General features: G+C 41.0%; 1 protein-coding gene across 6 annotated transcripts in view; it reads left to right on the top strand.

Annotated features, from left to right (window-relative positions):
• SULF1 (sulfatase 1) overlaps window positions 1-15,993 on the top strand; it is a 190,076-nt gene that overhangs the window by 110,982 nt on the left and 63,101 nt on the right. For 5 of the 6 annotated variants that reach the window (XM_044928701.2, XM_025265278.3, XM_044928700.2 and 2 more), the window contains 2 exons: window positions 3,429-3,668; window positions 13,850-14,001. In XM_044928701.2, coding sequence (XP_044784636.2) covers window positions 3,429-3,668; window positions 13,850-14,001 — 392 coding nt within the window. The remainder of the gene's footprint in view (window positions 1-3,428; window positions 3,669-13,849; window positions 14,002-15,993) is intronic. The other variant, XM_025265281.3, reaches the window with a different exon arrangement.

The raw sequence follows: 15,993 nt of genomic DNA, 5'->3' as shown, positions 1-15,993 counted from the left end.
TAGCTCAGAGAGATGTGAAATCTTAGCTCCCTGACTAGGAATCAAAGCTGCACCCTCTGCATTGAAAGGAAAAGTCTTAGCCACTGGACCACCAGGGAAGTCCCAAGAGTGATATTTAGTGTGAGAGGACAGTCCTGGCTGGGGCAATTCCAGGAGTGATGCGTGGAGCTGCCCCTGGTGACACAGATGGTAAAGAATATGCCTGCAGTGCAGGAGACCCGGGTTCAAAGTGGGCAGGGCAACCCACTCTGGTATTCTTTTCTGGAGAATTCCATAGACAGAGGAGCCTGGTGGGCTACAGTCCATGGGGTCACAAAGAGTTAGACACAGCTGAGTGACTAACACTTTCACTTCTTTCTGCATGGGGCTGAATTCTCCCCCCTAGTTTTCATATGATATGATCTTAGATCAGATTTCCACCTCCCATCCAGTGTTGTGGTCCAAATGAGTTTGTAAACTGGAAGTTGCAGCTTTGTGATGCAACTTTGGGGGATGGCCTCCAGTTGCATTTTTTTTTTTAATTTGAGTCTAGCTAAGCTCATGAGGAAACTCCGAGAAGTCATTCTCTGACATGAAGAGACCATTAGGCAATAAAAATTGGTCAATAGTGTTGGCTCAGTTTTCTCAAAATTCAAGCTGTTACCATAAGTAATCACTGCAGATTTCTAAAGAGGAGAAAAGAATAAGTGAATGGACTTTGACATTGAACTCGAACTCTCTCCCCACTCCTGTGTTTCATTGCATGTATTTATTCCAGGCTCTATCCCCTTTATGATCAACTAACATAAATATAAAACACAACATTTCTAATGTGCACTTCTTTGATGTTCTGTAGGGCATAGTTCTTGTCAAATTACTTCTTGAGCAACAGTGAAACCATTACTTATCTAGTTTTCTTCTGAAAAATGTTAGCCAACACACAGCCTTCTGATACATTACAGCATCTCTTGGATCTTCTATTTTTTTTTAATAAGTATCTTTTAAAAATTATTTATTCTTTTTTTCTTCTTTGGCTATGCACTGGCTTTCTCTAGTTGCAGAGAGTGGGGGCTGCTCTCTAGATGCAGGTGCACCGGCCTGGTTACAGTGGCTTCCCTTGTTGCAGCGCATGGGCTTAATGGTGAGTGGGCCTCAGTAGTTGTTGTACGTGGGCTTAGTTGCCCTGCAGCATGAGGGCTCTTCCTGGACCGGAGATAAAACTGGTGTCTACCCTGCATTCTTACCACTGGACCACCAGGGAAGCTCTTAGGTCTGCTTCTTAAGAGTCATTCTATTGGAGAGGCACAACACCATTCAAGTTTCAGCAACCCCTTGGCCATACCTTTGATGGACCAGCCTGTTTCCTCGACAGTGTACATACCTCCATTGCCATAGCAACACCTCTCAAAGACTTTTATCATAACATATCCTTCACGCCTTTGACAAAGCTCTTACTCTGCCATCATTTGGTCTGTTCTGTCAAAGCTGAATGTCTCTCCCCAGCCGCCAAGCTGTTTGCTAGCTCTGCCACCCATTACATCAAGACAAGTCTTCATTTTCGTTTTCATTCCAGAAAACTTGTGTGCCATTTTCATCACTCCACTTACCTCATCCCACCTCCAGTGCACCACACATACCACCGCACATGCCCCCAATGATGCACTTCACTCATCCCGAGATCTTCTTCCTCCTTTCCTTCCAGTTGTCCTCAAGTACTGTGGCAGCTGCTGCTGCTGCTGTTGCTAAGTCGCTTTAGTCATGTCCGACTCTGTGCGACCCCATAGACGGCAGCCCACCAGGCTCCCCCGTCCCTGGGATTCTCCAGGCAAGAACACTGGAGAGGGTTGCCATTTCCTTCTCCAATGCATGAAAGTGAAAAGTGAAAGTGAAGTCGCTCAGTCCTGTCCGACTCTCAGCGACCCCATGGACTGCAGCCTACCAGGCTCCTCCGTTCATGGGATTCTCCAGGCAAGAGTATTGGAGTTCTTACTAAATATTGCCTCCTGTCCCCACTGTCCTTATATGCCCTGCTACTGCTGTATCCACACTACCTTGCTTTGCAAATATCTCCAAGCAATGTTCATATATAAGTTCTTGTTAGATAGATTACTAGTGAAGATTGGAGGCAGCAGAGAACTTCCCATTGCTTTTGTTAATGCTATACTTTCAGGACCAGTCCAGAGAGTTGAGATCGGTAGAATGAATGCTCAGCATGAAGTGGGCGCTCACTACATGTTATTCATCCATGGCAAAAAAAATAAGTTGCTTGATCTTCTGAAGACAACCAGGGTGGAAAAAGCAGTTTGGAATCCTCCTCAGCGAGGCATACTGTAGAGAGCTCTAAGGAGACACAATTAGAAACCGTCTTTTCTGTTTTCATGTAAACAGTAAAAGCACGTATGTGAAAAAATATGAGGCTGACTGTGGCTTTTTGGATGGCTGCACACTTCTCTTCTGCTCTGAATGCTTGCCTGGTTTGCATTATGATTTCCTTCCTTGTTGGAAAACGACATAGACTTTCTCCCTTTCTTTGGAAGAAGCAGGACCTGTTGGAAATGTGAGGCTCCAGGATTGAAATGCAGTGGGCTTGGCTGTAGCGCTCTGTAGTGCATTTCTTGACAAGTCCTGAAAAGACTATTGAATTCTGGCCTGAGGGTTTTTTTTTCCTGCAGTATTTGGATGGGATTCAGCTGCCATGTTTGGCTGGATTGAGTAATCAAAAGAGTCTTTTTTTTTTCTTTCTCGGCAATCTTATGTACAATTTCATCCTTTAGAGTTCAAATGGAATATTTTACTGCTAATGCAGATACTTTTGAATGCAATAGAATCATAGCTCTTTCATAAGCAAACAATCCATCTTTTTAAATGACATGGAAACAGGCAAAAACATAAACTGATCGTGTGATCCTGATAGAAAATCTGCCAGGTAGGTGGTGAGTTTACTAGGGGATACCAAGTTGCATTGGAGATTTTTTTTTTTTTTTTAGTTAAACACGCATTTTGGATGAACTTTTACTTAACTGTAGAAATTTTTCCCTCTTTTGTTTGATATGATAAAAGTACTGTATCCATCTTTTCTGCAGTGTTTGTAGCTGGTGTGAGTTTGGTGGGCTAGGAGTTTTGATGCTCTCTAGTCAACTTCAAAAGGCTGCTGGCCTTTGAATCTACTCCATCTCTAAAATTCTAGCTTTAATGATCGGATGAGCCTGCAGTTTTTTCCTTTGTGATTAAAAGAGGGAGAGCCAAAATGTGTTTATTATTCTGCAAAATACTTGAGATGATAGGATCCCCAGTGGTGCACTGTGTCCTGGAAATGAGAACTGGTCCAATCACAGACTCCTTCATGCCAAGGGAGGGACATTAACAAGTCAGGGGAACAGAGTGACATGATGTCAGTGGGTGATTGTGCAGTGCTGTCTGCTAAACAGTGCTGGCCTTGTGCCTTTCAGGATCCCTGCAAGTCATGAACAAAACCAGAAAGATTATGGAGCGTGGGGGGGCCGCCTTCACCAATGCCTTCGTGACCACGCCCATGTGCTGCCCCTCCCGCTCCTCCATGCTCACTGGCAAGTACGTGCATAACCACAACATCTACACCAACAATGAGAACTGCTCTTCCCCCTCCTGGCAGGCGGTGCACGAGCCTCGGACGTTTGCTGTCTATCTGAACAGCACCGGCTACAGAACAGGTAAAGGGAAACTTTGAGGCCTTCAATTCCGTGAACTCTGGTAACGCATCTCAGAAAAATGCACCATGTGATGAAATCTGTGACCTTCCAATCGGTCCCTAAATGGAAGGAGTGTAGACTTATCTCCCTCTGCATCCCTTACTTTTCTCTCTGATGAATGTCCCAGCCAGAGATCCCTTAGAGAAAAGCCAGAATGCTTCTCAGTGGATGCGTGAAGGAAAAGTTGTCCCCATCAGCGCGTGCATGTGGGTATGCTCTGTCACTGAGTCATGTCCTACTCTTTGTGATCCCATGGACTGTAGCCTGCCAGGGTCCTCTGTTCCATCAGCGCACCCAGCAATTGGAATTTTCCAGACAACCTGCAACTGAAGAGTTTCTATCCCATGAGCCTGCTTACCTCAACCTCCCAAATTTCCAGGTTCTGGTACCAACTGAGCACATTCTTGAATGCAGAGCACCTATCCCAGGATCTGGGACACAATAGATTATCAAAATTATTTACTGAATTCGTAAATAGCTGAATGAAATAATCCAATGAGGTGTACTTTATTAATTCACCTATTTACTTACTCATAATCAATAGGATTCCGCTTTTCCTTAGCTTCATTGTGGTTACTTTTAGATCTCAAACGTTCACCCTTATTTTCCAGGAAAGGAGGGCATCCCACGGTACACGTTTTATCACCGTTTAACCTACATAGATGAGGGGTGTGGTTAACTGGTGTCTTGCATATTAGGGACCTCCTTCCAGAGAGATCGTGAACATCAGGCCAATCGTTCTAAGAAATAAGCAAGGCTCCTTCCTGTATAATTGACCCAAAGCCTTTATTCTCCAAGCATTTAAATGCTCTTGTTAGGTTTTCTGAGCATTTCTCTTTTTTTAATTTTTATTTATTTTTTATTATTTTAAACTTAGCCACAAGTGGCCAATAGCTACCGTATTGTATTAGACAGCACAGTTTCCACTATCTTTGGGGGAGTGGAACCATTTTAACAGAATTAGGAGTGGGAAAGACATAGTCTGAGCATTTCCTATTTCAGGAAAGGAAACCCAGATATTGATTGAGGGATATAATGGAAAATAATTTTTTCAGAACCAACTAGACTTATTCATAAGAATTCAGGGTGTCATCATTAAAAACTTGGAAATGATTTTCAAGTCTACAGATTCTCTATTCTGAAGATTTCAAAGGAAAGGATTTTGGATAAAGGTATTCTCTCTCAAATCTCTTCTAAAAATGAAATTAATCTTTCCCCTTGGATTTAGGGTCATTGGCTTCTGTGCAGAGCACCTTGTGGGCACAATACTTGTTATTTATGGATGAAAATACTGACTGTGGAGATGATAGAATTGTCATCCGCAAACATCTCAAAGTCTCCACTCACAGAAGGAACTCCTCGCATGAGCCTCAAAGGTGTCTGCTTATGCTTCGGAAAGAAACTAGGTTACTCGGAGAACCTTATCCTGAGTGTTTTCCCACATAAGTGGTTTAAATTTATAGCACCTTTCATCTGAAAGCTCTAAAGCAATTTGCAAATCTCTCCAACATCCCTGTAGGGTTCATAAACAGCCAATGTACTTGGCTCCATTTTATAACTGAGGTGAGGATTTCAAATACTGTGTGACCAGCTCAGAAGCAAAATCAGAAATGGTCCCCTGATGCCTGACTCCTGATTTTGAACACCAAATTGTGTGTTATTCATGGGAAGCATTGTGTGAAGTCAGTGCCTTTCAACTCTCACTGTCCCTGTAATTTAATTCCTAGTAGTAGAGACAGAGTTGGAACCTAGGGAGTTAGAACACTCGTCATATCCAGACCAACGTGGTTGGGGTCTGTCCTAGGAAACAGAGATGTGGGTGACTACAAGAACCCTGCTGAGACTTAGAGCTGTTGACTACGGCTTGCTAATACATTTCAGGGCCAAATCAAGAAAGGGAAGAACAAAAAGAAGTCCGGAGAGAGAGTGAACAGTGGTTTGGCTATAGTTGACAGTGTTTCATTGTGTACTTGAAATTTGCTAAGAGGCTAGATCTTGGGTTTTGTTATCACAATAGAAAATAATGGAAACTACTGAACATGTAAAGGGATTGAGTATGTTGACTGGCTTGGCAATGGTTCCTGTTTCACAATGTTTTTGTATAGTGGGCCCTTGGGTTACAAACCTTAGAATGTTTGATTGTCAGTTATACTTAAGTAAAGCTGGGCCATCGGAAAGAAAGGGGAAAAATTGGAAATTGGTATTTTCTGCCTGTACCAAGCATTTTAGCTGAGTTTTCTCACCTAATTCTTCCTGCAGCCTTGAAAGGATTTGCCCGTATTGCCAGTGAAGAAACAGAAACTCAGGAGAGTTGGTCTGAGGTCACAAGCTAGGCAGTGACAGACTGAATCCAGCACACTTGACTCCATCTTTCTCCTTCCCATTATCTTATTTCCTGACATATGTTTCTATCATGCCTCATTCCAAAGTGCCTAATAGTGAAACATAAAACATAATAGGATACAGAGCAACCAGGACCCTGTCCAGTAGAAATGGAGGGTAGAACCAGTTCAAATCAAGGCAACGGTTAATATACAAACCACAGACATGCCACAGAATTGTGGAGAAAGGCTGCATATTTGAAGCTAAATTTCCAGATGGCAAAAGCAAAAATGGAAACGCCATCTAGCACAAAGTTCATTGGGTCACCAAGAAAAAACAAATCTGTTGCTTCTAAGAAGTGGAGTGTATTCTGGTACTTGTTTAAATTATCCTATGCTGTATCCACCCTACGGGCTTCCCTGGTGGCTCAGATGGTAAAGAGACTGCCTGCAATGCAGGAGACCTGGGTTCGATTCCCTGGGTCAGGAAGACCCCCTGGAGAAGGAAATGGCAACCCACTCCAGTATCCTTGCCTGGAAAATCCTATGGTCAGAGGAGCCTGGCAATCTACAGTCCATGGGGTTGCAAAGAGTCGGACACAACTGAGCAAGTTCACTCTCACTATCACTATGCTGTATCCACCCTACAGTGGGTTACGAGAGCTTGAATAAACCTCAGAGATAATTTCGTTCAGTTCTCTTATTCTCAAATGGTTAAGAATCCGCCTGCAATGGAGGAGACCCGGGTTCCATCCCTGGGTCGGAAAGATTCCCTGGAGAAGGGAATGGCAACCCACTCTAGTATTCTTGCCTAGAGAATCCCATGGAAAAAGCAGCCAGGTGGGATACAGTCCATGGGATCACAAAGAATCATACAGGACTGAGCAACTAAGCATATACAGATAAACAAACTTAAATATTCCACATTTTTTTTTTAATTTTTACTTTTTGGCCACACTGCCCAAGAGGCATGTAGGATCTTAGTTCCCTGAACAAGGGAAGTACAAAGTGCTAACCACTGGACCACCAGGGAAGTCCCATCAGATGAACAAATTTAGACCCACAAGATAAGAGGACTTGCTGAAAATTACCCATCTGATGTTCTACTAGGAAGAGTGAGCAACAAGACCTTGGTCTTCAGGGCTCTTTCCAGTATAGTACCCTAGCCTTGTGGGTTAAGTCTAGGAGGAAACTGCAGACAATCAGCCTTTCCTAGGGACAACTAGCAGTCTGGTGGTGCAGTCCGTTGGGCCTGCTTCAATCAGTTCTCTTCTTCAGGAAGAGGAGATTCGCTTCTGGAAATTAACTCATATTCTGTAGCCAACCTTCTTCCCTGGGGTCTAGACACTTAGGTAATAATGGAATTTACAGTGAGTCATTCTACAAAGTAAAGGAATTCTTTAAGGAAAACAGGACTTTTCCAAATGCTTAAGACTTTTTCAAACACTCTGCTAGGAATAGAAAATGGATGATATGCACCCAGGAAAATAAATTTTGAGAGTGTCCACTAGTAAATCGGAAAAGGTAAAAATTGGAAGGCTAAAACAGCAGTGATAAAGAGCTATATAATTTAAGTTCATCTTTAATGGGAAAATATTGATATGTCTCAGACAATTAGGAAGTAAAGATGTCTCTGTGACAATAATTATCAATCCAACCAGGGACAGAGACTCATTTGAAAATCTACAAATAAGCACATCAGGATGATAGACATCTCAGGAAATTAAGAGAATTGGTGTGTAGGTTTTAAACCAGCATAATTATTTATGAACCACTAAACTAGTGGGGGGGAGCCAATATTTAAAGATTTTATTGTTTTCCTAACAATAAATGCATCATTTAGAACATTTAGCTGAGAACATAGGAAAAATAATGACGGAAGCTGTATTATACATAAAGATCCATCTAGCGAGAAGCACAAAGCAGTAATCAGTTTTACGAAGAACAACTCAGAGAAGACAAACTACTGAGAGGCTTATTTTGGGAGGTATCCAGAGTACATGGATTTAAATGAATTGATCCAGTATTGTACTTACCGTTGTATGACATTATTTTCTTTTTTCAGAACCAAGGCATATTTTTGGACTGACTATAACCTAAATTTTTCTAACTTTACTCATGGAAAATATGACTTCACAACAGCTTAAATGTTTAAGAAAGGAAAATAAAATAACATTTCTATTGCGTTTTATGTTCTAAGTGAAATGGTAACAATATTGTATTATCTATCATGAAAAGGAAAATTCTACCTGATTATCCACTCAAAAATTTTTAGTTTAAATTTCTTTTGAGAGTAGAGACATGAATGTAACACCTGGCATAAATTTTAAAGTGACAGTAATAATCCATAATTGAGAGGTAGCATCAAGTATTAGGGGAAAAACCCTGAACCAAATGGTGGAGAACTGGAATCACGTCCTTACTCTGCCTTGAACTTATTTCGACAACTTTTCCAGGCCAGTTTTCTAGCCAATAGAATGCAGAGATAGGACTAGAGGGATTCCTTAGTTCTCTTTCCTATCCAAAATTATATTGTAATTTTATTATAATCACTGTAATCATACTGATTCCTTTAAAAATGGTAGTGCTCAAATTATAATCATAACACAGGATTTGTAAATTCACAGGCGAATTAAATTTTAGTCATACTAATTCTGCTTCATATCACTGGGGTGGAAGGGACAATATTTAATAAAGACCTGCAATAAAATTTTTATGTAAAGAATTATTTTTGTAACAAAACACTGCAGACAAATTAATCAATTTTTATGTGTCTTTTTACATTATAAAATTTATTTATGTTACTTATAAAGTGAAACTAAAGTCGCTCAGTCGTGTCCAATTCTACACAGTCCCATAGATTGTAGCCCTCCAGGCTCTCTGTCCATGGAATTCTCCAGGCAGGAATACTGGAGTGGGTTGCCATTCCCTTTTCCAGGGAATCTTCCAGACCCAGAGATAGATCCTGGGTTTTCTTCATTTCAGTCAGATTCTTTACAGCCTGAGCCACCAGGAAGGCCCCATGTTACTTATGGCAAGTATATTTATTCTCTAGTATGAGATGTTTTAAATGTATTAATAGAGTTCACTAAAAGTAAAACAAACTAATATTCTTATTTTTATGAATGATAGTATTATGGATTTTTGATAAGTACCCAAAAACAAGATGTAGCATACCATAGTATGCTATTAATTGAGTCACATTCTGCTTAAAACTATTGTAGACTTTGATCCATAAAGAGATATAAAGTAAGATTCCTGTCTTTGCTAGACTTCCAGTCTAGTTGGGGAAACCAAACTCATATGTACGAGGTGACATAAGAGTAAATCATAATTTTAACTTGGTTCAAAATTATGTAAATTTATAGTTACTATTAGTGAAGTCCTGCCACTCCAAATCTAATCATTGCAAGGGGTGAGAGCTCAATTAGTACATTGTTACATTAAATAACATTTGACTTCTCTACAGCATCAGAAATCTTTTGTATATGTAATTACTATTGCAAATCTAAAAATAAAAGCTTTTGCCTCAAATAGTTCAAGGAAATTTTTCTAAGGGTTGTGTAACAGGTAGTTTTGGACAGAAGTAGTGTGGACTTAAGTCAACAGTCATTATGATCAGGTCTTTCTGATCTTTCTCCCTGTCACCCAACCCCACCTTCCACCTTCTAAACAGCTGTGAAGGGAAGTGTTTAATGGCCCAGAGAAGAGAGGAGGGGTAGATGGTGTGCTAGTGACATATTCAGACAGTAGTTGAGTTGAATTGCCAAAGCTAAAGGATTGAAAAACTTCAAACCACACGTAATATAATGGCAGTATGGGCAAGAAAATGAAGTTCACCTTCGAGATGGAGGAAGAGATTTAGTGCATCTGGAGGAAAATAATTAGAATCCCAGATAATCAATTGCAGAGCACTGCCAGGAAGTGTTGTTGAAAGAGGCCAGGGGTGATTACAAATGAGCCTCAGTGCTCGAAGGTGACACTAAAGGCTGAGTAACTTGACACTGACAACCCTGGGTACTGCCTCATGAAGCACAAGGCCCCGTCTCCCTTGGAGCCAAGAGTGATGGGTGAGGACGCATTTGGAATAGTGAGTACATTTTTTACACCCCATTAACACAAAGATACGGAAAACCTGGAGGGAGTTCTGAAGTGAATAACAGGGACTATGAAGAGACTTAAAGGAATTGTTTATAAGGGGAGGATTAAGGGAAAGGGCGATAGCCATGGCAATGGGTAGAAAACAATCCTAAATAACCTAATGAGTAAAACAATGAGGAAAGGGCAGGAATGACTTGGCCTGGCTTCCTTGAGGGGGGTGGAGGGGGTGTGGACAGAGAACAAAACTAAAAGTAGCAAGGAAAAAAAATCTAAGAAACTAATTAAGCAAGAAAATGTCAGCCAATTGGGAGGGAATTTGTTGCTACAAAAATGAATCAGATTAGGGAAGAAAACTGTATAACCTCTCCAGCGATGTTTTCAGATGCACAGGGCAGAACTCTAGAACAGAATTTCCTTGCACTTCAGGAGGGTAAGTTATTTAAATCAGAACCCAGAGTTGAAAAGCTAATGATCATGGTGATGGTAATCATAATATTGGAGCTACCCAATGGTAAAGATTCTGCCTGCCAATGCAGGAGAATTGGGTTCCATCCCTAAGTTAGGAGGATTCCCCTGGAGGAGGAAAGGGCAACCCACTCCAGTATTCTTGCCTGGGGAATTCCATGGACAAAGAAGCCTAGCCAGCTACAGTCCATGGGATCAAAAAGAGTCAGACACGACTTAGCGACTAAACAACAAACAAAAATCATAATGTTGGGTTGGCCAAAAGGTCCATAAGATGTAGAAAAACCTGAACAAACTTTTTGGCCAACCCAGTACCAGCAGTGACAGTACTTAATAAGCCCTCATTATGTGCCAGGTACTGTTTTCAGTGCTTTACATATGTATTAATTCATTTTCATCTTCACAATATCCCTTCCACTATTATCATCATCATCTTCATGGTTTTCCAACAAGAGAATTAGAAGTAGAGAGAGGTTAAGTAAGTCACCTCTGGACATGTAATTAGAAAGTAACAGAGCCAGGATTTGAACCCAGGCAGGCTGGCTAACCACTATGATCTTTTATAAAAAGAGGGAAAAGTGGGAAAAAACCTTGAGGATGAGGACCAGACCAGGGGAAAGAGCTGGGCTCTTGGTTATCTAGTGAAAGGCTTCTGGAAACAGTCCTGTTCTGAAGTCATGCTGGTGGGGTGTGGCCTTGGTCTGCTGCCTGGGACTCTTAAGTCCCATTGCATTTTGTCAGAAAGGAAAATCATCTGTGGTTCAGTGTGAGAAGGTAGTTAGTCTCTGAAGATGAGAACATCTCATTAGAAGAATTCCTATAACTCATAGGAAGTTCAGAGGGAAATCCTGAGTCACAGCTGACATGAGACCCTCTGACACTTTGTTCCATGCCTGTCTGTCTGCTCAGGGGCCCTGACAGCATCCTCAAGCTGTGGATGTTTGACGAAGGGACCACCTGATTTATTCAGTCATTTGCAGATTCAACGTATAAACATTCATTCAGCAAGTAAGCAAACATTGCTGTGTTCCTCAGGCTTGAGTCAACTCTTCAAATAAAATAAATCCAAAGAGAAGTATCAACTTTTGCACCTCTAAAACTCTACTCTGTGAAAATATTTTGACCAAATTAGCTTTTATTGAAAAATCATAACTCAATTGAAAACACAAAATTTAACAAGTCCAGAACTTGTAGCGTTCCAAGAATATGTGGGGGTCCATGAACCCCAGTTCAAGAAACTAAAATTAATGGAGCCCCTAGACTACACACTAGGATGGGAGGAGAGTGCACACAGATGAGATCAAGGCAGTGTTTGTCTGAAAAAAACCTTACAGTATAAGGGATATTGGCTTCCCCAGTGGCTTAGCAGTAAATAATCTGCCTGCAGTGTGGGTTGGGAAGATCCCCTGGAGGAGGAAATGGCGCCCCACTCCAGTATTCTTGCCTGGGAAATCCCATGGACAGAGCAGCCTGGTGAGCTACAATCCATGGGGGTCACAGAAGATTCAGACTTGACTCAGCGACTAAACAACATAAGGGAGATTAGGCTTATACGTGAACATAACTGTTCCCCAAGGAAGGATGAGAATGTGACATCAGAGCCACAGAGATAAAGTCCTGTGGAATCAGCGCAAAGACTGGGAGTGAAATGGCATCTGTTCTGGCCTGATTCATAGAGAGGGAGACCAAGGGAACAGCACAGGCAAAGGTGGAGAGGTGGAAACCAGAACACCTAGAGGCAACACAGTTGCTGGAGAGAGGTACGCATCACAGAGATGTGCAAGATGGGGCTGGAAAGAGAGGGATCTTGTCCAGACAAAAGGAAGGCCTTGGACTGCAAGCTGTTAAACTCAACTGTGATTCTTCATCCAAGATTGCGAGAAGGTGATATGACCTGAGCTGGTCTTCAGAAAGCTGATGGTGAGAGTGGAAAGACCCTGGAGCATGCATAGGCGAGATGGTCAGGAATCTGTGGGCCCCCAGGATGGGTGTCAAGTCAGAGAAAGGGTGAGAGGTCCCAGAGCTCTGACCCACTAAGAGCCTACAGGCAGCAGCTGCTGCATAGCAAGGTGAGCGAAGGGGTAGTTGAGGCAGGGAAAGTGCTGGGTGGCCATGCCTGGTGAGTGATGATGCCACTCTGAGAATTAAAGGCTTTCTAAAGAAGTACATGTGCAAGGGAACATTATTCATTCCATTCTGGACAATTGCATTAGGAGCAAGAAAAACATTCAGATGGAGATATTCTACTGGTGGTTATATATCAAAGATGAAATCAAGCTAAATAGAGACTCCATAAAGACCCAGGAATGAAATATGTTGGATAAGCTTGAGATTCAGAAACATGTGCTTTAAGAGCAATACCAATAAAGTGCCTGGTTCCAGGATCTGTTTTCATCATTCCAAGCCAGTCAGCTAAGAACTTTCTTCATGTATGTAAGTGGAGGCATCTGTAATGAAGCCAGAAAGTGGGTTTGACATGGAAGGCATCTGGTTGAGCAGTGGTGTTTTTGTGGCACATATATCAATTCTTCTGTTTTACTGTAATTCTATGAAAATTAGTCATCAAGGTTGTAACCCCATGTTGCTAGAATTTTTGATTATCAGTAATAAGCACACATTTGTAAAATATACACAATGTAAACAAGATGACATAAAATACATGTGACATAAAGGCACTGACCACATCCCATAGAAACTGAGTTTATGAAGGTTCTTTGACACAGAAAACACGTACTGTCCTGATAGGCAAAAACAAAGACAAGTTTTTCAATAATGTTTTTGTAATTCACAACTTTCAAGCAATATATTGGAAAACTTACCCCAAAGACAACTTTCAGTACTGCACATCTCACACCAGCTACTTCTCTGATTATCATATAAACTTAACAAAAAGATTCATTCTGCTTTTATCCTGGAAGGACCACAAAAAATACATGCATTCGAAGTATCGTGAACCTGATGGTGATTTATTAAACTGTACTATATTTATATATAGTATATATATACTATATATATATATATTTATATAAACTATCCATGTACCTAGGCACTATTCTTATTTATTCAAAAGGAAAATGTATGTGGGTCACTTTACCAAAGAATCAGAGTATTATGTGAATGATACCTTGGCATCCACTGTTACCTAGGTTAACTTTTGTTTCACTGTCTTTTTTTCAAGACGTAATTTCATGTCGATGCATTTAGTTATGATTGATCATTTCATATGAGAAAATAATCCTTCTTTCCCCCTTGCAGCCTTTTTTGGAAAATACCTCAATGAATATAATGGCAGCTACATCCCTCCTGGGTGGCGAGAATGGCTTGGATTAATCAAGAATTCTCGTTTCTATAATTACACTGTTTGTCGCAATGGCATCAAAGAAAAGCATGGATTTGATTATGCGAAGGTAATTTTCAGGCACTTTTACACTGCATCAATTTACTTCATGCATAATGGGAGAAAGTCATTTTCAGTATGTTAGCCTATCCACGAGATTGGCTTTCTATGTTCTCACAGTTTTAGAAAGAGAAATTTTAAGATAATTTTAAACTCCAGGCAAGAAAAAGGCTCTCAGGGAACACTGACTTTGAATAGTGGATTTTTCCCCCCTTCATTAGGATGAAAGGCAATCAGCCTTTGATGAGAGTATTATCAAAAAAATCATAGATGCCTCTACTCCGTCTTGTGATAATTTTTGGTTTTCCCCCCTCTAGAAGACTTGTCCACATAATCAGATGTTCATCTTGTACTGTTTTGCTTTTCATTAGGGTGAGACTATATTCTGTCTGCGGCTTCAGATTTAGATGTAAGAATAAGAAAAGACAAGTGCAAAACTCAAAAGTTGGGAAACCACATTCTTTGCTTTTACCACACTTTGATATTGACAAGGACACCTGCCCATGGCAGCTAGAGTCCACAAAAGTCTGTAAGGCAGTCAGTCCTAGAATTTCCAAATCAGTTCATAGAAACAGAAGTGAACAGGTCCCAGAATTCTCTAACAAATGGATCCCAGATTAGACTTTTTAAAATCTACACGGCTTTTGTGATTGCCAACTTAAAATGATTTCCAGATCGCAGGAGCGGAGGGGGAAACATCTTTAAATTTAGCCTGCTAATTAGCCTAAAATACCCTCTTCCCTCCTAACCATGTCTATCTCTTCCTCATTTATCTAAAAGAAGCTGAGAATCTGCTCCAACTAGCATAGATCTCTGTGAAAAAGCCATTGGTAGAAATCAGAAAGAGGAGACTTGATCTAATTTTGGCACATTGCTATCCTTATGCTTGGCCTGATTTGAGCTCAAGGAACTTGGCGGGGGAGATAAAGTGTAAGTCTCCTTTCATACCCTCCAGAAAACAATGCATGCAAATGAATTCACAAACATTGCTAATAGGTTTCCAAACTCATCAGAGTTGTGAGCTGGCAGAAACCTTGGAGGCAGGTTTGAGCAATGCCCTACAAAGTGCACTAATTGTCACTGCTCCCATTTTTTATCTGTGGGGATACTTGTCATGCTCCTTGTTCAAGCTATTAACCTTTCTTTCCCTGTTGTCCTAAGGAGAGCAAAGTAATCAAGATTCCCTCCAAAGACTAAATCAGCGTATCTTGCCCATTATCACAGCTGATTAAGTGTCAAAGACAACTGTGTCGAAAAGAATACAGATCGTTTTTTTAGAAAGAGAGGAAAGGAATGAAACAGAGACTTCCATGGAAGGAGGTGATAGCCTGTGGGCTTGTCCTAAGAACGACATGTGACATAGGCTTGGTCCCTTGGGCATGGCTTTTGCGGCTGTTCTGGTCCTTGAATCTACATGCGATTAGTCATGCCTAGAAGCCTCTGACCGTGCACATTGCCTGAGAGCTTTCTGAATAAACTTTACACTGGAGTTCCAGGCCAATGATACACACTTAGAGGAAGCAGGTGTTTTCAGTTTTCATCTTTTCTTTCTTTCTCATTCCATCTCTTCCCCCGCTCCCCCTTATAGTCTTGCATCAGCCCCTTGGATTATAGATTAAATTGTTCTATTAACAAGTCAGGCTCTAATCCCAACAGCTGGATCATTTTAGTTGTGCAATTAACAGAGTGTAATCCGCAGGAAATCAACTGCTCCCCATATTGAGTGTTTCAGATAAACTAATTTATAGAATGCTGCCCCTTTTTCCTGTGCATCCAGATTTTGGTCATGACTTTCATTAGCAATCATTGTGTAATTCTAACAGGTGAATTTTTAATTTCATGAAAAGATTTTTTGTGTGTGTGCATTTATGCGTGTATGTGTGTATGCATGTGCGTGTCTGCAACTGTGAATTTGTAGTGGGCGTGGGTATTTCCTGTCCTTGAAGCAATTAAGTTTTTTTAAAACGAATTACATCAGCGAAACCTGAGAATGAAATAAGTA

This window comes from Bubalus bubalis, chromosome 15 (genome assembly GCF_019923935.1).
Source record: "Bubalus bubalis isolate 160015118507 breed Murrah chromosome 15, NDDB_SH_1, whole genome shotgun sequence".
Classification (NCBI taxonomy): domain Eukaryota; kingdom Metazoa; phylum Chordata; class Mammalia; order Artiodactyla; family Bovidae; genus Bubalus; species Bubalus bubalis.
This window is presented reverse-complemented; position numbering and strand designations above follow the sequence as displayed.